This window comes from Pezoporus wallicus, unplaced genomic scaffold (genome assembly GCF_028554395.1).
Source record: "Pezoporus wallicus isolate ANWC-B61680 ecotype Strahan unplaced genomic scaffold, APGP_CSIRO_Pwel_v1 scaffold_6362, whole genome shotgun sequence".
Taxonomy (NCBI): domain Eukaryota; kingdom Metazoa; phylum Chordata; class Aves; order Psittaciformes; family Psittacidae; genus Pezoporus; species Pezoporus wallicus.
In genome coordinates, this window is record NW_026637663.1 from 7,784,601 (window position 1) to 7,811,451 (window position 26,851).

A 26,851-nucleotide genomic window follows, 5' to 3' on the forward strand; every position below is an offset into this window, starting at 1 on the left:
ACAGTGGCACCCAGTGGTCAAGTGTTTCCATAAACATTTTGGGAAATCGCTGCTCTTCCAAGTTCCCACTCACTGGATTTCCTTAACACAGCTAGAGTCAGTTTAAATGCACTAGGTGTTTGATTACTAAGGTTCCAAATACTACCCACTATTTAAACTGTCCAGAAAACCTATCCTTGTCGGTGAAGAGCAGCCAGAGCTAGGAAAAATGCACAGCACCTGAAACAATGCACAGATGGCAGCCAGCCATGCCCAAACCAAAGCCAAAGTTACTATATAGTCAAACATATCAGCAGAATTGTTCTTTTAAAAACCAAGTATGCCACCTCAAGCAATAAGATATTTTATATGTCCTGATACAGCTCTGGTTTTCTAAAGGTCCCAGTACTCAAGCCAATTTCCAGAGCACATTAGACAAAATCTACACTTGATGTGATTTCCCAAGAACTAAAAGCAGTCGTAAGGCTAACAAAGCCCCCAGATATTAAAGGCATTCAGAAATCCCTATACTAAATTATTTTCCATCAGTAGCCAGAAAAATGCAATGCTCCAGAGTTTTTGGCATTAACCAACAGAAACATGTAGAGGTGAGCCAGGACTAAATTCTGGAAGACTCCATTTAGCATTCTTCCCTCTTACACAGGAGAACTTGGTTTCAGGCGACTCATATTTATAGTCTCTGCAAGTACAGGGAGGTCAAATGTCAGGACAGCATGTCAGGGAGGGAAAGAAGAAGATAGGAAAAGCAAGTTACAAAGCGCAAAGAAGGCAGCACAAACAGAACAATGCTTTCCTCACTAAACCAAGGCTGAGCCAAAAGCATTATCAGGAAAGTCTGTGAACCTAAATTTTAGTAAATTAAACTCCGCCATATTGTAGCATAAGGGACTGTGAGATGGGGATTAAACCGAGACTGGGATTATATTGATCAATAGATGAAGATGAGATGAACGAAACTGACTTGTAACTCTTAGCCGCTTCCCTATCATGAACTGCTCTGGTTTCTAAAACCACTATCCCTTCTAACAAAGAAAATATTCACCACTACAGCAGTCAAGCTTCTTGAAAAATTTTAATAAGACAGATGTCTCCATAATACAGGTAAATAGTACATCACAGATTACATGTTTATAAGCAAGCTGAATTAGTCTTTTCGTAACTGGACAATTTCCTCTTTAATTCCATCTTTTGTGACAATGCAAATCTTAAGCGCATCCCCAGTGTACACATCTCTCTCAGCAGCAGAAATAAAGACATCTTTAACCAGCTGCAAAGCCTTTTCCAGGGTCAGGGGTAGGTGTTCCACATTTTGCATGTTCTTGAAGCCAATCTAAGAAAAGATGAAAATGCGTTTTAAGGGAAGTATGATCCATCTAGCATGAAAGCTGCTTCAGTCTCCACTAGACTGAGCAGATTTAGACAACTTCAAAAGTAGAAATGGTTGGTCTGTTTTAGAAACCCAAAGCTGGTAAACGTATCCCTCAACACAGTTCACAGCTGCATGATCAGCATCAGAACTCTGCCACTCCTGATACTCTTACAAAAGTAACTAGAGGCAGATTAAGCATACAGCCAGTATTGCTCCTCCCGCCCATTCAGCATCTACAAGATCACAATGAACATTCAGAACTGAACCCACCTAATTCTTCAGACACTGCTCACTGGGTTAGCAGTATCAGAACTGCACCCAAGCCTTTTATCTGGTCATTGATAGCTGGGAACATTTCTTAAAAGCAAATATTCATCAACATACCTAAAGTTCAAAAATAACAGACTGGAGGATAACCGGTCCTATTAAACTGCGTATCCTAGCTGACAAACTCAAGTGTCCAACTTAAGCACCAGAACAGGAAAAGAAAGGGAAGAGTCACTTACTTTGCCTCAAACTCGTTAAGTAAGAAAAAGTTACTATGACAACTTTAATTCCACAGAAGATACTTAATTTTTCTCAGTCAATGAAATTCAAAACTAATTCAAAGCTGAGAATCTGGAGTTCTTTAAATAATAACAATTAATAATAATAATAATCATCCTTTCTCAGCTAATAAGAACTATAAGAACACTAAAGTTGTGTTGGTATCAGGCTCAACTAAGTACCAACACCAATGTCAGCAAGTAAAATAAGTAAAACAAGCTTTGGTATTTCTCTCACTCAACAATTACCAGCTGCAATTAACTGTTAAAATATTCAAGTATTTTAGACAGAACTTTCTATCATCAGTTTTGTGTAAGAACATACTTAGATAACTGTGTCCAAGTTGTACAAAACTTAAGACTTCTAAATAAGTGTATGTTAAGTGATAAAATCTGTTATATACACCTATGAATTCTATCTTCATAAATCAGTATTATTTCATGCTAAGTAACAGGCATACTTACACTGTAAGACAGGAAAAAAACAAAACAACAACCAAATCAAACACACACCACCTCCCAAAACAAACCCAAACAACAAAAACCCAAACAAACAAACAAAAAAAAACAAACAGAAAAAAAACTGAACAGCTTGAACAGCTTCTATGGGAAACATAAATCCCCAATTAAAATATTTACCTGTATGTTAAACACACAGCCCACTGTTTGCAACCTATTAGAAACCTGAACAGATTCTAAAGCAAAACTTCGATTTCTGCTGAGAAGGTGAAGCCCCAAAATTTATAAATGTATGGAGATTAACAGGTCCTACCTGCAACACATTTAAAGCTTTTCCCAAAAGTAATATCCCCCAGAATTAAAGCTACATTTGAGTGTCACAACTGCTTACTGAAATAATGAAAGGGGTGGGGGGCAAGAGAACTATTTTACCTGGTTATCCAGCAAGGGTTGCAGCATTGCACTTGCTGATCCAGCTGCTTTGAAAGAATCTCTCTCATATGAGCCCACTGGATCAAAGCTATATACTGCTCCCTTCCCTGGGAAAAAAAAAAATTAATCACAATCCAAACATGTTCTCCATAAGCAGTTTCTCGAGTACTGCAGATCTCATCGACCTTCAACCAAAGAACACTACAGTATGTCCAGACTGCTTTCTATAGTAGGCTCACTATGGTTTTGGCCTGGTACTACATGCAAGGTTATTTTCAACATTTAAATCACAGCCATGCTCTAACAGACGTTTTCTACAGTACTTACTACAGAAAAAGTGCTGAATAATCAAAGCAGGAAAATATGCTAGAGCACAAGGCTGCAAAAAGGGCTCTGCTGGTTCTAAAGCGAACACAGAGGCAGTTTAGCCATCTATACTATTTAGCCATTTAACTATACATGTCTTGAATTACCTCCAGAGAGCACGCTCGGATGCCTCTGCACTGCCTTCCCAGAACCCGGGATGATGCTTTGGTCTCTTATACACTCACCTCTGGAGTCAGGCCAAGTTGTGCAAAGTTTATTAGCTTGTGCTGACATGAGAAATGCAGATGCACTGCAGCTCTGAAGCATTAGGGTTTGATGAGGACATGCTAGTCAAAATACAGTACCTGGCCAAGCTCAGCTTTTCTATTCAGATGAGCTGCACCCTATCTAATAAACTGGCCAGTGCACTTGGCAGCACAGCACAGGTGGCTGCACAGCCCTGAGAAAGCTAGCAGGGATCCAGAACGTAACACTAAATCAAAACAGTTTTGCTAGACCCAAATTAAGCCCATGCACGCAAATCTGCACTCTTGATTCTTATCAATTGCTCCAGCACCCTCATGATCTGAAATTTACCATTACACAGTACAGACTAATCCCTTTCCAGACTACATATCATAGACATGTCTTAGCAAGACTAGGAAAGCAGTGCAACTTAGCAGCAACAACAAACTGTGGGGAATGGCAGAAATTGTGCAAACAAGACCACCTCTGAGCTCCTGCTCAAATCCAGAGACCAGAGTATTTTAGCAATTCAACCAAATCATTGGCCAAGAGCCCAGTAAGCCCCACAATATCTGTATGTTAAACTACAGCTTCCACATAAAAGTCATGATTTCATTAAAGGTTAGTTAACATTTAAAGACATCTTTGTAGAAACACATCTCTGGAGTAAATCTTCATATTTAGTAGCTTCTACCACACTCAGAGGCCTGAGTAAGATATACACAATTTTACTACTAGCATCTCCTTTGAAGACATAATTAAGAAATCCAGAAGCTGCTATACTGTTCCAGTCTACAGTAAAGTATGAGAGATTAACAAACTTCAACTGTTATCAAATAATAACATAGTTTTTAGACTTTCAGACCTTCAGAAAGGGAAGATCCAGTTAGCAGCAGAAATTAGGTAACAAGTCACATGCATAACTTGGATTTGACCCAAGTACTGTAATGCCTAAAGGCAGGTGTTAGGAATAGGACCATAAACTTTGTTATTCCATCAGTACACCACCCAAGATGTAAAAGAATAGCTATTCACCCACAGGAATTTAGCCCCTTTTTCTTGTTTTGTAATTAAAGTCCTACCTTCTTCATCAAGTCCACCAATTATGTTGTAAACATAGTAAGGGAAGAAACGCCGAGAATACAGAATTGTAGACAGCATTGCTGCAATAGCTCCAGTAGTCATAGTCTTGTTATTGGAATGCTTGTACATCTGCAAGTGGGATGGCATGTTCAAGAAGAAAGTCAAACATTAAATCAAAATCACATTTCTGCAACCTCACTACAGAAAAGTCTTATGTTACACAAGATTATTAATTAGCATGATGACTGAAAACACACCGGCTTTCTTACAAGCCCCAAATTAACATTTCTCCAAAGTTTTGCAAAGAATATATGTTGCCTCATTAACACTTTCCTCTCCACATCTCCCAGTCTTTCGATTTGTGATGTTACACTTGGGAAGAATAGAGCATCTACTTTCCCTGCCTGATCTTTCACCAGAACACAGTTGTGACACAGACACTTGAAGAAAATCAACAAAACTTGTATTTTAAAACATACCATACTATTGGCCTCAAATGTGATAATAACAATGTAAATTCTAAAACCAGTAAGATAGATAGTTACCTACCTTTAATCTTGCTTCAATGATTTTAGTGAGGGTAAGGCAGTCACCATGGAAACCAGTGCATCCAATGACCGTTTTGTCTGTTCTATAAAAGGCAAAATTTTGTTGTGATTTTAGATTTAGTATGAACCATGCCACTTACTTACACAGTAGATTGCTATGAATACATCAAATGTACTTTCAGGTTCTCTAATGCTATCAAAAGCAGTTGTCTAAAATGTAGTAGTAACAAATACTTTGTTTATGAAAGGTAACTGCAACCTACATCTTGGACAGGATTTGTTAAGTGCAGGACTTCACCGATGTCTATGGATGCTGTAGGTATTTTTTTTGTGACACCAAACAGAAGTTACCTGATTGCGGCTGCATTACAGAAGGTCAGTTCATTGCTCAGTTTCCAAATGTTGCATGAATGTTAACTACAGGAGTGCATGTTTGTAATTTAATTTCTAGTAAATTGGTGAGTCTACAAACATTCACACACTTGTAGACTAACACAAAGCAGTTATTCAAAAACAGTTTAAATTGAAATGTTCTCTCAGTCTGTCACTAGAATTACACAAAGCCATCATGTGCAGTATACAGACTGTACTGCAGTAATGTCCATCTGGACAGAATCAGAGGCAAAGATACAGTAAGGAGTTAGCCAGGAGAAATATAAGTTCACATGATCTTGTATCATCAATAAAAAACAAAATACAAACATAACCAAAAAGTATTTACACAGCTGATGGCAGCCTAGGTAAGCACCTGCTACAGTCAAAAGAATGTAAACAACATTATTTTTAACTATGTGGATGCTATCTAGGTGGGCTGAGATAAACACAGAATGAGCATAAAAAGTTCAACAATGGAACTACTGACAGGTTTACCTCTCCTAAAACAAACACCTCTTCAAAGTGCCAGATGGTTGACTAGAGGCACAGCACAACTGGCAGCAGTGGGCACATTTGTGTACCAACACCAGCTGTCCTGATGAAGCAGAATGAGTTACCACAGTATGACGTTTTGCTACAGTTAAGACAAAAGTACTTCTGTATAACCAGAGCAAATAGACAAATAAATACCAACCAAACAAGAAACCTACTAAGCTTATGCGCTTAGCATCGTGCTAAATACCGTGTATCATGCTAAAAATATTGTGTTATCAACTAACTTCAACAGCATGAAACAAGAAATCTGGCTGTGTTTACAACATCACATCTTGCATTACAGCAAGAGCACCCATAACTCCAAAATCAATTTCCTACCATTTTTTTCCTGAAAATTCTGCTTAAAGAAAGCAACAGATCATTCCCGGCAGGTGACATGCTCAACACTACAGCTCTTTCTCCATGTTTCAATTCTTACAAGATGTGGACTTACAGTCTGTAGCATTTTGGACTGTCCCGGCAGTGAATTGCATAACCTTCACTCAGTCGTGTGTCAGAGGCAACTATAGAAAAGTCTTCTCCAGCAATCGCCAGCACAGTCCTTGAAGAAGAATATTCATATAATCATGACTTTTAGCACAAATATTTTCTTAGTCACCAGAGGAATATACTATATAGTAGTTCCATACACAGACTCACATTTCGTCATATATCTTATATTCCTTGCTTGTTTCCCACTAAGCACATCCCCACACATTACTCAAGACTGGAGAAAGAAGATACTAGACACTGAAGAAAATATATGTATGTGATTCTCTACTTGAACTAAATGCATGGAAACTTGATAAAAGAGAGTTTTCTATACAGTGCAAGAAACAGACTCTGTGGACGAGTAATTTTAGATGCTTGCTAGTGAAAGATGTACCCTTCTAAAACAGTTTGCCTCTCCAAGCAAAAACACTCTAATCAAGTAGTGAACATCAATATCATTACATTTATCATCACTTTTTAAATCTGATGTTATTTATTTCCAAATAACTCATTTTGCTATTGCCACATGTGTGCTACCATTAAGTAACACAGATGCCCTAAAGGACAATTAGGCATTAGAAAAAAAAGAAATTAAAAAAATCTAAATGACACTATCCTGGCCAGATCCTGTCACCAACTCATTGCAAGTGCCTGTAAAACATCACCTACCTTTAACAGCTACAACAAGGTAGTTTTCAACCCAGTTGCAGGTTTAAAGGCTGGTAATACCACCAGTGCATGTGTTTCCTGAGCCACTTACAAACAACCCTATGGGGAACGGAAGGTGCTTATTTTAGCCCGCAGAAGTTCAGGAAGCCATAGGGCCAAGCTAGAACGTGCCCAAGAGCTGCAAAAACTCGCAGGACGGTCTCCCCAGGGCAAGGGCGAGACCAGCTCTCCCCGGCACTACCCCTCCTTCTCTACCAAGAGGCGCTCGTAAGGAGAGACAAAAGACGCAGGAGAGAAGCAAGAGCAAGACAAGGAAGACCAGGTCTACCGCCACCCTCCTCAGGGCCCCTTCCCCCGGGAAAAAAAGTGCCCCAGCCCGTTTCACCCCCCGCCTGCGGCTCCTCACCCTCCGTTAAAGGTGTAGGGCGAAAAGCGATGCTGCACGGGCGCGCCGAGCTCGTAAGCCCTCTCAGATCTGAAGTCCTCATAACCAACAGTAGACAACATCCCGCCGCCGCCGCTCGCTGCTGTCTCACGGCAAAATGGCGGCACCGGAAGCGGAAGTGGTGGCACACCGCTCTAGGTTAGCAGCGGCGGCCACCTCTCGTCTGCTCTGGAGGACACACAGAGGGAGCAGGGGGGGCTCCCTGCCGCCGGGCGGCTTAAGGGGGCCGCGTGGGCCGGGTCCCACACAGCCTCTCCTGGGTAGGGTTATCGCCTGGTCCAAGCGCTGTCAGCCCTCGTCTTTCGAGTGCCTAGTCACGGAGGTGACAACAGTTGTGGTGAGGTGTTCAAGGAGCCTCGTGTGTTTGGGCAGATGAGGAGCAGCGTGGCTCCTGTGCTGGAAGCAGGGGAGCGCCTTGAGAAACACTGTGGAGAACAAGGGTCAGAAAGCACAGGAGGTCCGTGAGGAGGCCTATGGGCGCGGTGCCAGGCACCATGACACCGACGGAAACAAGCAGGAAGGGCTTAAAAGCTCCAAATGGTGCCGAGGGAGCAGAGAGAGATGCGTGCGGTCCTCCTCTGGAGGAGAAGCGTATCCCCCTGCCCGGGAGGAAGAGCTGCTGTTGCTGAAGTCTCCATGGCAGCAGTGCACAGCGAGCAGTGGCGCCGCAAGGTGCGCGACTGCGGCAGAGAGCAAGGGGCAGCGATCTGTACAGCTAGAAAATGGGGCACACCCTTCCAGCGCAGGAGCCTGTGGTCAGGCCTGGTACCGGAGCCGCGAGGGGGAACGACAGCCCAGCCCTGCCCTCCCCTGCCCGGCCAAGGAAAGGCGCCAGCCAGCCCCGCTCCGATGGCGGCGGGTAAGGCGGTGGTGGCGCTCGGAGGAAGTGACGCGCTCGACACGCGCCGACGGCAGCTCGTGTCCCGCGGGCGCTGTGCGGCGGCGGCGACAGGGTGGCGCCGGGAGCGGCAGGTACTAGACCGCGCCGCGCCTGCCTCTCCCTTGGCCGCCGCTCGTCCCGCTGGCGGGGGTAGAAGACGACGGGTGCCAGGGCCACTGGGCCGGGCCTGGAGGGTGGGGGCCGCTGCGCCGGGCCGGGCTTGGTCTGTATCTCCCCGCCGGCGCCGCGGCCCTCCCCGCCGGCCTGCGCCGCGAGGGGCATCGCGGGAAGCGGTGAGGGACCTGCTCCCGCTCGCGGGACTCCGGGGCGTCTCGGGGTCAACGGCGGCCGTTGGTGCCGGGTGCTGGGTGGCCGCGGGCGTCTACGCAACTGCAACGGTCACCGCTGCCCCGTGTGAGGGTGTGCAGGCAGGCCGGGGGTCGTGGCGGTGGCGCGGCTCTGCTGGCGGGGGTCTGCGCGCTGCTGGGGCCGGTGTGAGGGCGGGCGGGGACCTGGACGGCGCAGAGAGGCGGGAAGGGTGACCTCACCCCGAAATTGGCTCTTGCCGAGCGCTGCTGGGTGTTACGGGAGAGCTCCTGGAAACGGGCTCGGAGGTAGGGGCCGGGCCTTCTCTGGGGTCTCTTGCCCCTGGACTCTGTTCCCCTGACAAACACCACCTCCAGCTCTTGTAGTGGATCTGTGAGCGAGGCGCGGTTAGATGGTTACAAGATGGAGCTCTTTGTAGGTAGTGTCCTGGCTGCGGGTTCTGGCATGCCTGGTATCTAGACTTACTACTAAACAGCCGGGTTGTCGAGGAGTTTATTTTAACAGGGTGATGTTCAGGCTTCTGTTTACTCCTGCTCTAGGTTATAAAATCTGGATGCTCTGTTTGATACCTTTGGTGAGGGTAAAGATGATAATATGAATGGGGTAGAAAGCACGGTTTTCAGCTGCAGTATATTAATGTAGTTCTGAGCTCTCACACCTCACCAAAAAAAGAGAAAGTGTAGGCGTTCTTCAAATTTTGAGGTGGTCTATCTCTGGCCTAATAATGACCGTGACTATTTCTGGGCAATAGGTCTAGTTAAGAAAACTGTAAATTGATGGAAAAATATTTTATTTCAAGGTGTAGCATTTAAATTCTCCACTTGTGTTGTTCATTTCTGTAACACAGCAATAGAGGTATAGTTAAAAAGTGATAAAAAAATCGTGTACATTTCACTTGTGTGCCTGAAATTGGCTTTCACATATTTTTTCTTCATAAAGTGCATGTCATTATTGTTTGAAAGCTGTTAGTGCTTTATCTTATGGAAGTGGATGGAAGAGGGTTTCCTAGTTTGGATTTGATCTGTGATGCTTTTCCTATGGAAGAAAACATATTTCTGTTTTGTAAGCCCGAGCCTTAAAATTGCTGGGAAGAGACTTCCAAGCAATGTGTCAGTAAGCTTGTTGGTTCATAGTCGGGGGAACTAAATTCTAAAAACATCAGTGCTTTTCTGGCTAAAGCAAATCTTGGACAAGAACGGGCATTAACAGCTTGAGTTGTTTGCGGAGGAGGGTTCAGTTAGACAGAGGCCTGCTCATGTGTCAGGGATTTCAGCAGAAGCACACTGCAAAGTTGCTATAGAATGTGCCCGAAAAACGTTATATTTATGGATCGTGCTTGTGTGTGTGCATGTGTAAATGTTCTTATACGTATTTGTACGTGGGTGTCTCTTTTGTAACTTGGCAGCTGATAGTTTCTTTGGTTTTGTGTTTAGACATTATACTCAAAATACTACTTTTTCCCTTTTCAGGCTTTAATTGGTATCCTAGACTCATAACACACATTTCTCTGGAGCTCATGTCTTCCTAACATTTTCAGCTTGGCCTAAAAAGCTACTTTGCTGGAATGTTTTAAAGGGCTAAAAACCCTCTAGGATTTGAAGTTAATTTAAACTAATTGAAGAAGATACTTCTGGACATACCAAAGAATAACTGGAATAATGGATCAGAATAACAGCTTGCCACCCTACGCTCAAGGCTTAGCCTCCCCTCAGGTAAAAACGAGTGATTTAATACATAACTATCATCTGAATTTCTTTGTGAAAGTGTTTTCTGTTTCTTGCATGTAATTTCACATTTTTGTTGTTTGCACATCTGAAAAGTTGTACCAGGTATTGAGTAATACTAGTATAAAGCAGAATTTTGAACCCATCGGTTTGTATGTCCAGAGGTGTAAGTAACGTGAGGTATATAGGGTTCTTTTGAGTTGAAACATGACTGACAAGTTGGAAAGAATAATTTAATTTTGGTGGTTGTTCTTTAAATTAACATACATAATGGAGTGACACTGTGCTATGAATGCATTTGATAGGATGGGCACAGTCTTTGTTGTAATAATCGTGAGTTAAATTGTGGGTCAGAGTTGAAGCATGATGGCAAGGTAGTGTGAGAAGCATGTTGCATCACTAGCTTGAGATGAACAATGCTAGAACTGACAGATCCCTAGAAATAACTTTATTCTATAAAAGAACTGCATTTCAGGAACTTTCTGGTTTTAGCTAGTTACTACTACATGCCTCAGGTTTGATGTGAGTAACTTGCATTGGTTTATTTTTAGACTCCTCCTGAAAACTTTTTTTTTTCTTAAAACCAACATGGTGTCAACAGGATCTGTTGTTTTTGTTTCGTGCTTCTGTAGGGTGCAATGACTCCAGGACTTCCAATTTTTAGCCCAATGATGCCATATGGCACAGGACTGACACCACAGCCTGTCCAGAGCACCAATAGTCTGTCTATTCTAGAGGAACAGCAGCGGCAGCAGCAGCAGCAGCAGCAACAGGCAGCGCAGCAATCTACATCACAGCAAGCAACACAGGGAACATCTGGTCAAACTCCTCAGCTCTTCCACTCACAGACTCTTACCACAGCCCCTTTGCCGGGAACCACACCTCTCTACCCCTCTCCAATGACTCCAATGACTCCAATAACTCCTGCAACACCAGCATCTGAGAGCTCTGGAATAGTGCCACAACTACAGTGAGTGCCCTGTGTGTTAGTGCAGCATGTTCTTTCTCAGATAGCCCTTTAAAGGCTTGGGACCAAAGCCACATCAGGAATTGGGTGCTGCATCTCGGTGGGAAGGGAGTCCTGAGAATTTATGTGACTCCTCTATCAATATGAGTAATTTTTTGCTTTTTTTTTAGCTTAGCTTTATTACTAAACCACTTAGTAATATAAACCGTTTCTTAGTGATTTGTCAACATGCATCTTTTAAGCATATCAGTGGAGGATGTTGTCTGTGTCTTCATTTAGCACAATTGTAGCTTTCAACTCCTCTGTGCACCTTAGGAGTTCATTATGCTTTAGCTATGAAATAGTCTGGGTTGATAATCTGGTATTTCAAAATATTCATACTTGGAAACATTCTCATTTATACTTTACTGGATACTTGCAACATGTTCACAGAAAAGCAAATAGTTCCACTTCACTGTGCATAGAACTTTGTTAGTGAAATATTGAAGCAGAAGACAGGAACTGTCACAGCTGAAAGTAATTGGAAGGGTAGAGGGGAATAAACCAGTCACTAGTCTAGGAGCTAGAGCTGAGTTGTGCTTAATACTCTATGTCCCCTTTTCTAGTTCATGGCTATAGCTGAGCTTGTAATGAGAGGGGAAAAAGCTAGAACTAATTCTGGGTTTAAGTGTGAAAGTACTTTTACTGGACTTTAGTTTAAAGAGACTTCTACAGTTATTTATGCAAGGCCCAAAGAGAAGTGGTTGATAATGTGAATTTGTCACTGAAAGAATAGTTCCTCATATTTATTTTTTCCCCATTAAAGACCTTTATATCTTAGGGTTTTCCTAGAAAACAAGTTCCCAGTTAAATTTTGCATCTAGGAGCTTCTGTTAAACTTTCTAGAGACCTCCTACCCTATTGCCTAGCAATGGGCATACTTCCCAGGTTGTTACCACTTAGTCATGCAACCCTTCTTCCCATACCAAGGAAAGTTCCAGACTGTACTATTGCTACCTTACCTTCTCCTGTCTCCAGTCACTTCCCTGATTGTGGTGGGGGCCCTTAACATCAAGAATTCTTCCTGCTAAACTCAAATAGAGATTCTTCTCATGAGACACTCTTCATAATAGCTGGCAGATTATGAGGAATCAGCAGTCATGCCTTAGGAGCTACTGCCCTACAAAAGAAGGTTCCTGAGCCAAAACACTGTTCAGTACTGCTGTCAGTAGGAAGGATGTCATTCAGACCCACTTGGAGAAACAAATAAAAAATAGATATCTATCTGTAAGAATCAAGCTTGGTTAAAAATGAAGAAGACACATTAATTCTTTACTGTATTTTTAATGTATTTCTCTGAACTGTCTTCAGGAATATTGTGTCCACAGTGAATCTTGGTTGCAAACTTGACCTAAAAACTATTGCTCTTCGTGCCCGAAATGCTGAATATAATCCCAAGGTAAGAGAAAGGTATTTATCTTATAAAACCTATGTCAAAGGTACAGGTTGTGGGTGTACTTTGCTGTAATAGATGGAAGAACCTTCCTGCTGTAGGTGCATTTTTGTACTATAGTTAAAAAAGAAATCTGTCACAGACTTACAATATTCTGTCAAACTGGTAAAAAACATTTTAATACTGGTGTGGCTGTGTGTTACACCACGTTGTAATTTGGTAGATTTAGACAGAACACAGCACACATTTAGGAAGAACCTAACCAACAGTGTCATACACTGGCCAGATTGCTTGTTGAGCTGGCCTCTGCCACTGTTCATCTGGACATGTTTGTTTTGTGGTGCTCAGAAGATTCCTTTTTCATATTACTGTAAAATGTCTGATGATGAAGTCTTGTTTCCTGTCTCCCAGCAAGGAGAAAGGAAGGAAGAATTCAGCTCCTGGGCTCCTGTCAGGGCCATGGTTGTGGCTTCTTCCACTGAGCTGCTCCCCTGGAATTTCTGTGGTCCCAACACGCTCGCTTATGTTTTACAGTCTCACTTCCCCTCTGAGCATTGTGCCTTTGTGTTTTCCCCCTGTACTCATGGCACCTCCTTACTTCTGATGGCTAGGTTTGGTGGAACGGCAAAATTCAGTTGTTGGGGTTTTTTTGTTTGCTGACTACTAAGTTGCCTGCTGATTCTAAAGAGTAGTTTGTTAAACAGAGGGATTTTTCTGTCTTTGAAAACTGAGCAACAGCAGAGGACCTGGAGTGTTGATTCAAGAAAATTAAGTCACTTAATTTTTCTTTTGGGTGGCTCCTCTTTGCAACCATGGTAGTTGGACACTATTTCTAATAAAAGTTTAGATGCTGTGTATGGAATTGAATTGACTCTTCTTGGGAAGGCTTTGGTTTTCCTCAGCTGTGGGTGGATGGCTTTGTTTTAGTATTTTGGATTTTGCTGCAGTTTATCTAAACTCAACTCTGAAAGATTAAAGCATGTGGGCAGGCATATGTGGTAAATTAACTGTTACTGTAAGTTTGTATCAGCAATACTGTTGGATAATTGCATGTAAGATATTAGCACAGCAAAAAATCTGAACATGCCATGGTAATTTAAGGTAGGGGTAGGTGGCTATAAAACTTGTAGGCTAGAATAACCAATACAAAATGCTGTTTTCCACAGCAGAGAGACAGAAGGGTTATGTAACATGCTCTTGACATTCAGTCAGTACATTTATCTATCAAAGAAGATGTTGCTTGGCTGTATTATTTCAGCCATATTTTGACAAATGTGCTGGTAGGTAACCCACGCTACCACCTTGGTTGTGTCAGCAGAACAGCTTACGGGGCTGCATGGTGAGCTGGTCCAAGTTAAATATAACAGACAAACAGGGGTGTGTCCACATCAGTTTCCAGTATCTCTTGCTTCAAAGAGTTTAAGAATGTTTGGAAATGCAGGCAGAGATATTACAGCACTCGGAATAAACAGCTAGAGCTAACCAGGCTGCTGTGTTCTCCTGTGGTGGCTGAGGTGGCTTCTGTTTACACAGAACTTTGATCTCCAGCTTGTTCTGTTTGCTGGTATTTCACACTGGCCTTTTTTTTAAGACACAGAAACAAAATAGATCATAAAATATTTGCAGATAGTCTTCCATCCTGCTTATAACAGATCTGATTTCAGGAGATGTGGAGGAAATTTTGATTTATTTTTAAGATTGTCTCTATTGCTCTGTTGCAAATGTTAACATTATTTATATGTTGCATATACCTTAATGAGAGATGAGCTTAGTAAAATAGGAATGCAATAGTAAATATTCTTTGTGTCTGACTCTACCTCTCGTGTGTGTTTGAAGCTACTTATGATTTAAGCATTTCAAGTAAATTTTGAGTGATCCATAAGTATGTTTGAACTTAGTATTTCTTGGCAATGCAGTGTAACGTGCTACTTAGATTATGCAAATTTAGCTTTAATATAATGGTCACATCAGTGTATCACTAATAGTCTCAACACTCGCATTTCAGCGTTTTGCTGCTGTTATTATGAGAATAAGAGAGCCACGTACTACTGCACTTATATTCAGCTCTGGAAAAATGGTTTGCACAGGAGCAAAAAGGTATGTTTAGGCATTACAAGTAAACTAATTTAGGCTGTCTTTTCTCTTGTACCATGGTGCTTTAGAAATACTATCATTTGTATAAGTACTTGTATATATACAACAAAGTTGTGCAGGTGTGACTGAGCTTGCTTCCTAGCTATTTCAAATAGACTCATACACATTGCCAAACAAAATGTCCTTTCATGGCTGAAAGGGCTTCATGAAGGGGGAAATGGTAGTTCCATTTCTGAGGCTCTTTCATACAGTCTGATGAACTGGTTTGTGGAGGTTGTTGCATTCACTTCTTTGGCTTTGCAGTTATCAAATTTTTCTAGTTTAAAAATTGCAGTGATTCTGCAGTGGAACTGCGTCAGCTGTAGGGCTGGTGGCAGAATAGTGATTTTTGTATTTGAATTGTTTAATTCATCACAGACCAACAGCTCCAAGTCTCTGCTCCATGTAGTCTGATCTCTTAACATTACCACTGAAGCATAAGAATTGAAAACTAAACATAAGCTTAACTCCAGTGGGCGGAACAGAAATACTGCTCTGAAGAAATCCGTTAGGAATGCAGAAACAATAAGCTAATGAGCAGAGATGAATTAATAGAGCTGTACAGGAAACACTTTCTCTGCCTGGTGATACTTGAATTTCAAGTTATCTTATTCTGTGTTAGAAACAACTATATCCTGAGCTGTTTACAAAACTGAAGCAAACTGAGTTCTGCAATAACACACTGTGTTAAACGCATATTTGAAAGCCTGGGATAAATGAAGAGGAGTGTTTTGGCAGTTCACAGATTCTTCTGGAAACGCATATTTTCTAGCAGTAGTAGTTCAAAGTTGTTCTACTTTGAATATTTAAGTAACAGTTTTCAAATCCCATTAGAAGACTGGATCAGTATTTTAAGAGTGTGAAATGTGTGGATTTATAATGCTGTTTTCTGCCTCAATGAACATTGACTGTCTGGACCCTAATACGAAAATCAGCATGCAAACCAGTGCCGGTTGTTAATTTTGGATGTAAAAATTTTGCATGTGATGCTCCCCTCCCCAACACAGATTGGTTTTTTTCCCAGTTACATATTTGTGGTTTAATGGTATTTGCTTTGAGTAATACTTAACTGAGGAAATAATATGGTTATCCTTTTCTCACTTCAGTGAGGAGCAATCCAGACTGGCAGCAAGGAAGTATGCAAGAGTTGTTCAGAAACTGGGTTTTCCTGCAAAATTTTTGGATTTTAAGATTCAGAACATGGTGGGTAGCTGTGATGTGAAATTCCCCATCAGATTAGAAGGATTGGTACTCACACACCAGCAGTTCAGCAGGTAAAAAAAAAAGGCTTATGTTTCATTCTTGTTGCATATTGACTGTTTGAGAGTGGCACCTGCTCAGATTATTCCTTTACACCAGAGGGAAACCTGCATCTTTGTTTCTGTCACTGCTCTGCCTCAGGTTTAACTGAGGTTGCCCAGTAGGAACTCATCAACATGATCCCTGCTGTGTTCTCCCAGGTTTCAGTGAAGTCCCCATCTGCTCTGCCCATTCCTGCAGATGACAGACTGGAACATGTGTGTGCAAGCATGTCTGAACACTGTCACTCTTTTCTCTTACAGCTACGAGCCAGAATTGTTTCCTGGCTTAATCTACAGAATGATCAAGCCAAGAATTGTTCTGCTTATTTTTGTTTCTGGAAAAGTGGTTTTAACTGGTAAGAGAAGACATTATCTTACTCCAGTAGGTTAGACTGTATTACAGAGAACACACGATACCGAGAGATATATAGGTTATTTCCTTTTGAGGTGACAGTACTGAGAAAGAACAGATAGTACAGCATTCTGTGGATGAGAATACACAAACCAAAAGATGCGTTTGGCTAAATTCATATAAACAGCAGTCATGAATCCTCATTAAGCATTCAAGTGCCCAAAAAACTGTTAAGAGTGCACATAGTGTTTCTGGCAAATCTGAAAATCCATTTCTCTGGGTTGGATGTTTATGATGGCACTCAGTGTTCTTTGACAGCTTGGCTGGAGTCTGCTGCCATTCTCCTTTGATATGGCAGCCAAAGAAGGAAAGATAGCCATGCTGTAGGGCCACCTCAACCTCAAGCACTCCACCTCCACCCTTCCTTTTCCCCTCATTCTGAATCTCACAATGGAGGAAGAAAACCCACAAGACTCTCAGGAAAAAGGAGCATGTCCCTGCAGTGTGGCCAGTGGCAGGCCTCTGCAGTGGTCTTCACAGCCAGATCTTGCTTCCCAGGTTTCACACTCTAAAAAAAAAAAGTTCCACCAGTGGAGTCTTTTTGCAGCAATGTCCTGTGGGCTGTGCTTTGTAGTTGGGTCTCCTGTGGAAGTTGTGCATGGAAGAATCCTGTTTGCAAATGTAGGATGCGCACAGAGATGCTAATGAAAGCTTTGCCATTTATCAGCATAAACAGTGAGAAGGATGGTATTACATGCTCTATATGTAATGTGTGTTACAAACAAAGATCTAGTAAAACCAGGGACTTATGGATATGCATCAGTTTTATATAGAGTTGTGTACAAATAAACATTCTCAAAGCTAAAATTATTTGGTGAAAGATACAAGCTAACTTGGTTCCCCCTCTCTTTCTAGGTGCTAAAGTACGAGCAGAAATCTATGAAGCATTTGAAAACATCTATCCTATTTTAAAGGGATTCAGAAAGACAACGTAACAGTTTCTGCATCTTTCGGAGAAATCAGGGGTATATTTTACAAGGTATTGTGTATGGCACGGCAGTAACAAGAGATGGACTTCCACTGAAGCTGCAACACCAGGACTTGGACTATTTCCCAGTTAGTGCCTACTTTCCCTGATGCTCAAGGGGAACTGTATTCTTGATTATGTCTACTGAGTTACTGTGAGTTGCTTTACTGGGCTGTTCCTGGGGCAGTCCCTCCAAGTTTATTTATATTCTAGCTTTTAAATAGTTTTAATGCCAGTTCTATTAATAGGAAATCCATAAGTTGGTTTAAAGACAAATACGACTGTGTCACTCAGCGTGTAAACCACTTAAATTGCCATGTATATATGTTCTAACTTCCTTCCATAAGACATGGTTTTTATAATTTTAAGAACATAAGCTTTTAAATTTCTTCCAATTTTAAATTTCTTTGGTGCCAGACACATTCCCTTTATCCAGTATTAAGCAAGACAGAATAAATTTATTAATGAAAATGGCTCACTGTACATATTATATAATATATACCTTCCTTCTCTTTCCTCCTTCAGCTCCACATGTACAATAAACCCTGTTTATACAACTATGGGAACTGTCTTAATGAATTTTAAAATTACCCAGCTGGTAGAGTGAAATACATTGCAAACCGTTTCGGGGGATTTTTTTATTTAATTTAACCTGGATCTTTCACTAGCACATACACTACTCCAAGTGACCTGTCATTTTGAGAGAGTCTTCACAATGCTCTGGCTTGCTTACCAGCAGTTACATCCTTGGCAAGGTCTAGCTTGAATATTTCTAATATGCTAAAGCAAGAGATGACTGATTGAAGAAGTGTGTGTTCCAGTATGTGTTGCCTTATCTTCAACACATGGGATTTATGCAAGTCTTAAATAGCTACACTTGACTGAATTGAACAAAAATGCCTGCTTAGCTTCCAGAATTTCTTTAAAATACTTTTGTATTTTACCAACTATGACAGCCTCACTATATTAGTGTTCCTGTACAATGTCAAAGACTAGTCAGTATGTACATGATCTTCTCTCTGAACTGTGCTTGAAGCTTATAGGCTGAGAACTAAAAATAAACTTTTTCTCCAGTAAATTTCCAGTAATAGTAACCTCCTTTCTATGACTTGCACATTCTTTCAACAGCTTTTACCTAAAACTAACCCAAATGTAACCATGGTCTCTTTGTTTACTAAGTTGGTGTTATATTCCAGACAAAATGAAGTTTTGGTTGGCTTTGCTACTGCTGCTTGCAAATCCTAGTGGACCATAATCCATAGTCTTCTAGAACTACTCCCCCCACAGCAGTGTACACAACTGTTTCTCCAGGTGTTTTAATAATTGGTTTCACAGATCTTACCAGAAAGGTGCTGTTTAATAATGTAGCTTTGCCAGGGTAAGTTCAAAATAGCCAAACCCTGTATCACCTCTAGTGCCACACTGTTGTGAGCTAGTGAATGTTACTAAGTGCTCTTGAACATAGCTGTCCATGCTTTTGCAGGAATGGTTTGGGCAGGATGAGGGAATACCTAAATGCAGTAAATTCTATAGAAAAACCACCCCACCCCCCAACTCTACCCTCCACCCTCTCCCCCTGCCCCAGCCCATCTTTTCTGCAACTATAGCTATAGCCAAAGGCATAAAGCTGCTGCCACAGTAATTTCAGTATTATAATTTCATTTTTTCTTGCCTCAGCTATATTGCAGTCAAGGAGCAAAAGAATCCCTGCAGAGGACACTTACTTTTAATCTTCACCAAAGATGGCAGACTTAAGGTACCATTCCGCTTGAAAATCTGCTGCTACAGGCAATAAGTAACAACATGGACACATTCTGATAAGGCTGGCTGTGTTTAAACTGCTTCTGCATCAGACAGTCCCATACAGAAATAGTTTAGCTCAGTTAATAGTTTTAAGACTGATAAAACACTTAATTTTTGTGCATTTTACCTTGAATAAGCACTCAATCACAATATGTAATAACTGCCAAGTTACATTCTGTGTACTTTCTGAGAAAGAGAAGCACATTTACATCATGTAGTGAAAGGCTACACATCTTTGTCTTAGTTAATGACTTCCATACTCCTCCTGAGCATAAGCATGCCAGGGATCTTACAGTAGTCTGCGTCTCTCTGTGAATGAATGTTAATTTTTGAGTAGCACAAAGAAAATCCTGGCAGACAACAACCTAAGTTCTTGAAATCCAGTCAGAATAAAAGATACTTTGACCAATCCAAAAATATTTCATCTTTATTTAAACGTTCAGAACTGAGATTTGAACTTACTTAAACTCGCCGAACAAATGCATCTGGCTTCATTACCAGCTTGAAGTAAAAGCTCCCATGGAGTGCAAGAGAGAGGCTGTCAAGGTATTACTTTTAGTTTCTATCAGTCAAAAGATCCACAGCCATCAGCAACTGTAGTTCAATCTGTCTGCAAAGCACAGATGCACTGAAACAAGGCAAGTATTCTATTTAGAAGATTTGGCTTTGTAACCTGAGGGAAGGCAAACAGAAGCTGCAGAGAAGTCTTGTTTCCATATGAACTCCTCCATGTATTTATTTTCCTCACCGCAGTTGTTAGCACAGGTATACACCACCAGTGTTCCCCAGTCAATGCTCTCTCCAAGGCTGTCAACCTGAAGGTGGTTCAGGAGCTGTGGCATAATCTTTTATAAAGGAAAAACAAAGGTTTAGAGGTAGACCACAGGTCTCTAGCCTCTCCCTGCATGTCTTCTCAGAGCCAGTCCTGCCTTTATTTACGTTCTCCTACACTAAAATCCCAATCAAAGCTACTTGATAACAGAGCAGCTCAAATACAATAAATTTGGAATTCCCAACACAGTATAGTAGATACACAGGGAAACAAAGGCATGGCCCTACTTACTTGAGATACAGAAGTTTTATCTAAGTGCTGCCTGACTTGCAAGCCTCCTTCCATTTGAAATTACCTTCATAATTGTTTTCTCTTTGCACTACATTAAGTGTATTCACCAAATATACACGTTCAGCATTCAGAACTATACAGCTGAGTGTTTCCAGCCAGATGTATTTCTAAGTCACGTCAGGAAAGCTTTTTTCTTTTTTAATACACAATACCAGACTCCTATGACTTAAGAGATGGCTCCATATTCACCAGTGGTCCATTTTATAGATGGTGCAAATTATCAGATGGGAACCTACCTACTGTATGTGGAAGTTTTCAACGAAAAAGCAGTTACAGTAGTAAATGAGGGCTCTGTACCATTTAACGTAATTAGCTTGTAGCAACTGCAACCACCCCACTCTAACTACAAGTCAACACCTATACAATTAGATTCTGTTAAGTCTCAACTATGTTGTCTAATTATCTGTAAATGAATCTACATACCTGGAATTCAAAAATCCTTTTGGCACCACATAAGCAATTTGGGATATCTTTTTCTTTAGGTATATTTTCACCTGCTACCCAGATTGGGCCTTCTCCTTCTCTGCAGTATCTAATAATCTGAAATAGAGCAGAAGTTAAGCTCTTGAGGCTGTCTTTTCATCTTGATATAGAAGTGGTACTTAATGACAAAGCTGTAAGATGGTGCAAAAAAGGTCATTTCCTTTAAGTAATACCCATGGCAAAGTCTATCAGTTGTAAATGTGGTACTTTAAATAAGACAGGCCCTTTATATAAATTTTCTTAACAAACTGAATGATGGAAGTATTCATACAGCTTTTTTTTCAATGAACCAGAGATAAACTGCAATGATTTGTACTGCTCTTATGATTCCCATTAAGGGACGCAGAAGTGTGAGGTCATGTATATTATAGTCTTGGGACAAAGGAAGAGCAGATTGATAATTAGCATACACAAGTGTGCAGAAAAGTCAGGAATGCAACCCAGCTCTTCCTGTTAGCAATTCTGCACCTAAATGAAGGGGACTCTCCTGATGTCCAAGGAGAAGGTACTTTCAGACATTCATATCCTTTGTTGTTCTGTTACTATCTAAGGATTTATACAGGAAATCAGGCATTATCAAAGATCAGTCAAGATGGGGATGGTAGGAGTGATGCATCTACTCCAAGTAGAGGAGGGAACAAAGTCTCCTACTTTCTGGGTGTACACCTTAACCCCTCAGCTAACCCCAGGTAAAACACAGAGATAATATCTTCCTTCTCCACCATGTTCATGGATTTAGGCCTGTTTCCTCTGAATGGAAGAGAGACATGTTTCTATTTGACAATGAGGCTTTTTTTTCAGCCTCTTGTGTTAGCAAGCAATAGCATAGGGGAAGATTTCTGGTTCAAACAGTTGACATTTTAGAGCCATCACTAATTTCTTCAACCTTAAAAAAAAATCCAAACCACCCCTCCATGCAGCTGGTGACAGTGACAGAGCTCTTCCCTGCAGTTTTGCTTCAGCTGAGAAGGGAAGCCAACAGGGCCAAAGGCTGGGGAAGGGTGCAGTGGCTCACTACCTCCTTTGGTTAAACCGCCTCACAGGATGGCAGGTCCCAATCCTGCCAACATTGGCTTCACCCCCCCGTGCCTTCTCATCCTGACCAACTTCTGTTTTAGACAAGTGAGTAGGTGCTAAACTCTTACTTCAGCATGAATCAAGTTCTACCCACAAGGAAGATGAGGGAATGCTTCATGAGGGTTAAGGTGTGGGAAGGATGAGGGGGCATCCCTGTTGCCGTATCTAACGGTAGGTACAGAAGGCAGTGAAACATTGTCCAGGTGCAGCACGATGCTGGGCCAGAAACTCTTAAGCTCTACAGCTGCCCCATCTTCTGACCTGCTCTGGTTCAACAGCTATTCGTTCTTTAAACATCTGGAAAATCTTGTCATCTTCAGTCTCGTGTTTTGCCATAGCTTCCAGTGTTTCTTCATCTAAAGACTGACATGCTTCACCTAAAGAAAAAAAACCCAAAGGTTACAGGCTAATGCGAGACAGCCAGAAACTAAAAACAATACTGCACCTGTGAGTGCATTTTCCTCTCAAGAATCATTTCCAGTATTCTAAGACCAAAATCATTCCAAGACTCCCCTCCAGTCCGCTTTTTGTGACAGTCACACACAGATCCATTTACTAGTGTTAGGTGCATTTTTAAACATAAATGTCCACACTGGAATGCCTGAAAGGGAAGGAGTTAATCTACAGCAGTTTGTGGCTCCTAGTGGGTATCACAGAGAATGCTGAACCTTCAGAACGTGACATCTGGAAAGGCCATCTGTGCTGTGTGTGTGCCAGGCTTCAGTTTCTAGAACTGAAGAGCATGTCTGTTATAGTCCAACATTCACATCAACATGGTGTACTGAGCAGTCTCGAGATGGACGTTTGGGAGCCCAGCAGCCTTCCCAGTACCACCACAAACACTCTGCCTGGGTGTGTTCAAAACTGCATGGTGAGCTGCAAACACATCATGCATTTTTGGGGAAAAGGGGAAAGTGCCTGCACTTCAGCTGCTTAATTGAAGATCAATTAAAATAGCCTCAGAACAGCTTTCTTTAGCGCAGACAAGCAGGTTTGTTACACATTTTCCATAAATTCAGACAAACTGAACTAAGTCAAGTCATGTAACTTGTCATGTCAAGCCATGTAACTCAGTCTCCTGATTCCAAGAGTGTCCGGCAGCCCGTGCTCAGGGTCCCGTATTTCTCACTTGTGTTGTTTCTTACCTGCAGGAAGCACAAAGGGACACAGTGTAACTCCCAGCTACCTGCAGCTTCACTGCAGCAACAGTCACTTCAACAGCTCTTGGGGTTGGGGCTTAGTAAGTCTCTCCCCTAAAAACAACTTATATTATGGGATGTCTACAAAAAACGTAAATTACAGATGACTGTAGATTTAGCCTTTTGGGAAGCCACTAATTTACAACATACACTTAAAAATTACAGTATTTTGTATTTTAAAGACGTGATGCAGGCTTCATTAGAATTATATCTTCTTACCTGCACTGCTTGTGACACAGAATTCCTCTTGCTCTTTCAGGTCCTTTGATGTCTCTACAGCTACTTGTTCATCATTGGGATTTACAGTGCTGTCAGCAATCAATTCTGGTTCCTCAGGTTCTATCAAAATTTCATATTCTGGAAAAAGGAATTCATTATGCTCTGGAATTGCATCTGCTGAGCCATCTACAAAACAGAAAACAGATACCATTTGTTATCTCAGATTTCACGTCCTTCTCCCCCAAAACTACATAGCAAACTACGCAGCAAAAACAACAGTGCAAACGCTGCACAAGCAAGTGTGGTTTTGTCCTGGGTTCAGCAGTAGCAGTCATTTTTCTCCTTCTTAGTAGCTGCTGCAGTGCTGTGTTCTTGACTTTCAGCCCGGGAACAGCGCTGATAACACCGATGTTTTTAGTTGCTGGTCAGAATGTTTACTCTGACCAAGGACTTTGTGAGTCTCATGCTCTGCCAGGGAGGAGAAGCCAGGAGGAAGCAGAGACAGGACACCTGACCCAAACTGACCAAAGAGGTATTCAATACTACAGCACATCATGCCCACTATATAAACTGGGGACAGTTACCCAGAAGGGCTAGACCACTGCTCGGGTCAGGCTGGGTATCAGTCAGCAGGTGGTGAGCAGTTGTATTCTCTTCCTTTGTTATTTCCCTTATCATTATTATTATTGGCAGTAGCAGTAGTGATTTGTGTTATACCTTAGTTACTGGACTGTTCTTATATTAGCCCGTGGGAGTTACATTCTTTTGATTCTCCTCCCCATCCCTCCGGGAGCTGGGGGAGGCATAAGGGGGGGGAGTGAGCAAGCGGCTGTGTGGTTCTGAGTTACTGACTGGGCTTAAACCATGAGAGGTTTACATCCCTGACAGGAAAGATTTTACATTAAGAAAAGTAGAAAACCACAACAGGTGGCACATTGCTCTGAATCTGTAAATCCAGGAGACAGAGAAGTCAGACTAAACAGTGTCAGCAGACACATTTTAAAAAACAAACCCTGCAGTTCAACAACTCTGTGTATCACTCACTCTAACCAGCATATGCACACTAGTCAAGTGTGCAACAGGTGCCCCCAAGCCACACTGGTTTAGTGCTTTTCAACTGTATACCCCAAGTAGGCAATGCTTCCACAGACACATCAAGTGTTCCTTCTGTGACAGCAGTGTTAACTATGTGCTGGTATGTGCTTCAAGTTTCCACTGTTTCAATGAAATGTTTCGACTGTCTGCCCCATAACTTGATTTGCACGAGTCAACTTCTTATGTTCTCCTTATTTCCATTTCCTACAGAGTCTTCAAGACTAGCATCCTTAACAATGCAGGACAGGGGCTACACTGCACACACCAAGTTTCACTGCCCCGCTAATCATACGATACTTCTGAAGACTAAAAAAACACTTTAAAGATCCTGTACTTGTCCTCTTAGCAACCAGCATTCAAACAGGTGTATGAATGAGACATGAGAGCAGCAGAGGGGATAGTGTACGAAAAGTGTCTCTAGAAGAGCATCCTCGTGGAAACCTCTCTTTTCTCCTATTAATGGTATCCTGTGAAGGCAGCACCTTTCTACATTCCTTCACAATTTCCAAGTCTTAAAAGTAGCCTGCAAAGCAAAAAGACTGGTCTACATCCTCTCAGCATTTTAAGGCAAACGGAAAAAGATCTTTGGAAGAGAATAAAAGTCCATCTTACATTTATCAGCCTTCCAGGAACAACACGTTCTTAAGTTAGATGCTAACTAAACATCTAAGAGAAAGAAAAGCATCTGAAAGAATTGCTAAGAGCTTCCTCGCAGCTCATCAAACACCACAGAAGACACAGCCACCTTTCCTGTATCCGCTGCAGGCTCATACCCCAGTAACAAGGTAGGGTACCGGCAGCGCTTCTCGGCGGGCACCCTGCGGCCAGACCGCGGGCCACCACAGCCCGCCCAGGCAAGCTGTGAGCGAGCCCCCCCGCTCGCTCTACCGCCGGAGACCCACCTCCGCTGGCGGCGTGCTGCTCGCAGGAGCGCCGGTGCCCCCGCCGCCAGTCCAGCGCCTGGTGCTCTGGGCCGCAGTAGCTGACACGGCGGCAGCGCCCGCATGCGTGCGGCCCCAGGCAGCCGCAGACGCGACAGAGAGCGGCACCGCCGCGGAGCCTGCGGGGAAGACCGGCGGCAGCAAGCTCCGGCGGCGGCTCCTCGGGGGGCGGCTCCTCGGGGTAGGTGCTGTTCCGCCGTGGCAGCTGGTTCCGGAACACTGCGGGCGACAGGCGGCGGTCAGCGGCGGCCGAGGGGCCTCGCCCCGTCCTCACCCACCGCCCCCCGCCTCACCGCAGAGGGGCCCCTGCGGGCCCGCCAGACGGTAGCAAGCGGCTCCACGGCAGGCGAAGACGAAGAGAGTGCGGTGGAAGGCGTCAGGGCGGTCGCGCAGCGGCGCGTACAGCTGAAGGAGGAAGGCGCAAGGCTGCTGGCAGCGGCCGCAGCGCAGGGCGGCGGGGCCCGGCAGCCCTGCCTCGCCCAGCCACGCCGGCCGCCCCCCGACCTTACTGGGGAAGTAGGCGCTGCGCAGCCGCCAGGCCTCGGCCGGCCCCACCGCCGCCGCGAAACCCAGCTCCACGCCGGCCGCCATGCTGTCGCGGGAAGTGCCGCCGGCCGGCTTCCCCTCGCTCCGGAAGCGGCCGCCCCGTACCGCCCTCCTCATACCGCCCCGAACGGCCGCGGCAGGCGGGGCAACGGCATTGAGCGCGCTACCCGCTGCGGGCCCCTGAGGTGCGTCAGGGGGCGAGGCGGGAGGGGCGGCACGGATTTAGTCAGGTTTTACATGTAACAGTCATGAAGTAATTAAAACAATGCCCAATTGCCTACAAATAAAACAACAGAACCTCAACCAGATCCATCCCAAACAGCAAAACCCAATTAGCCATTCTGGTTATTGCCAAAGGTTTGATTTGCTCTGTTCATAAGGGCTTCACATTACATTTAGCCAGCCAGCAACATATTTTTCTAAATATTAATTTTAATAGCAAGTCTTTTAATTCCCCATTACATTTTCATATCCATTAAATACTTGAAACCAATCACACTTTTTGTTACAAGTCTAGAAAACTGTATTGAAGTACCCATTACTGTGCACATTTCTTCATAAATATTTATCAAAATGAAAGAAAAATACCAACAAAAAAAGAAAAAAAACAAACCAGCAATGTTTAATCCGTTTTAAAAACCAAAACACGGTGAGGATACAAATACAATCTAAGCCTCATGGCAACAGTTTCTAAATGACAACGGTGCTGAAGAACACCT

The 26,851-nt window shown here is 42.8% G+C and overlaps 3 protein-coding genes across 3 annotated transcripts; 1 reads left to right on the top strand and 2 right to left on the bottom strand.

Moving 5' to 3' along the window:
* Nucleotides 1-1,053: 1,053 nt before the first annotated feature.
* On the bottom strand, nucleotides 1,054-7,627 carry PSMB1 (proteasome 20S subunit beta 1). The gene is made up of 6 exons (XM_057406982.1): nucleotides 7,465-7,627; nucleotides 6,352-6,459; nucleotides 4,990-5,071; nucleotides 4,440-4,569; nucleotides 2,806-2,912; nucleotides 1,054-1,330 (listed from the first exon to the last, which is right to left on the bottom strand). The coding sequence occupies exons 1-6, from the start codon at nucleotides 7,563-7,565 to the stop codon at nucleotides 1,145-1,147; spliced, it is 714 nt and encodes a 237-aa protein (XP_057262965.1). The 5' UTR covers nucleotides 7,566-7,627; the 3' UTR covers nucleotides 1,054-1,144.
* An 802-nt stretch (nucleotides 7,628-8,429) lies between these two features.
* TBP (TATA-box binding protein) lies at nucleotides 8,430-18,724 on the top strand. Its single transcript, XM_057406985.1, has 8 exons — nucleotides 8,430-8,475; nucleotides 10,180-10,422; nucleotides 11,067-11,404; nucleotides 12,752-12,839; nucleotides 14,839-14,930; nucleotides 16,073-16,240; nucleotides 16,529-16,623; nucleotides 17,535-18,724. Exons 2-8 carry the CDS (start codon nucleotides 10,369-10,371, stop codon nucleotides 17,612-17,614), a joined length of 915 nt encoding a protein of 304 aa, XP_057262968.1. The 5' UTR covers nucleotides 8,430-8,475; nucleotides 10,180-10,368; the 3' UTR covers nucleotides 17,615-18,724.
* A 1,132-nt stretch (nucleotides 18,725-19,856) lies between these two features.
* Nucleotides 19,857-26,189, bottom strand: PDCD2 (programmed cell death 2). The gene is made up of 6 exons (XM_057406984.1): nucleotides 25,880-26,189; nucleotides 25,548-25,805; nucleotides 23,551-23,736; nucleotides 22,394-22,509; nucleotides 20,996-21,112; nucleotides 19,857-20,294 (listed from the first exon to the last, which is right to left on the bottom strand). The coding sequence occupies exons 1-6, from the start codon at nucleotides 26,175-26,177 to the stop codon at nucleotides 20,097-20,099; spliced, it is 1,173 nt and encodes a 390-aa protein (XP_057262967.1). The 5' UTR covers nucleotides 26,178-26,189; the 3' UTR covers nucleotides 19,857-20,096.
* Nucleotides 26,190-26,851: the final 662 nt, after the last annotated feature.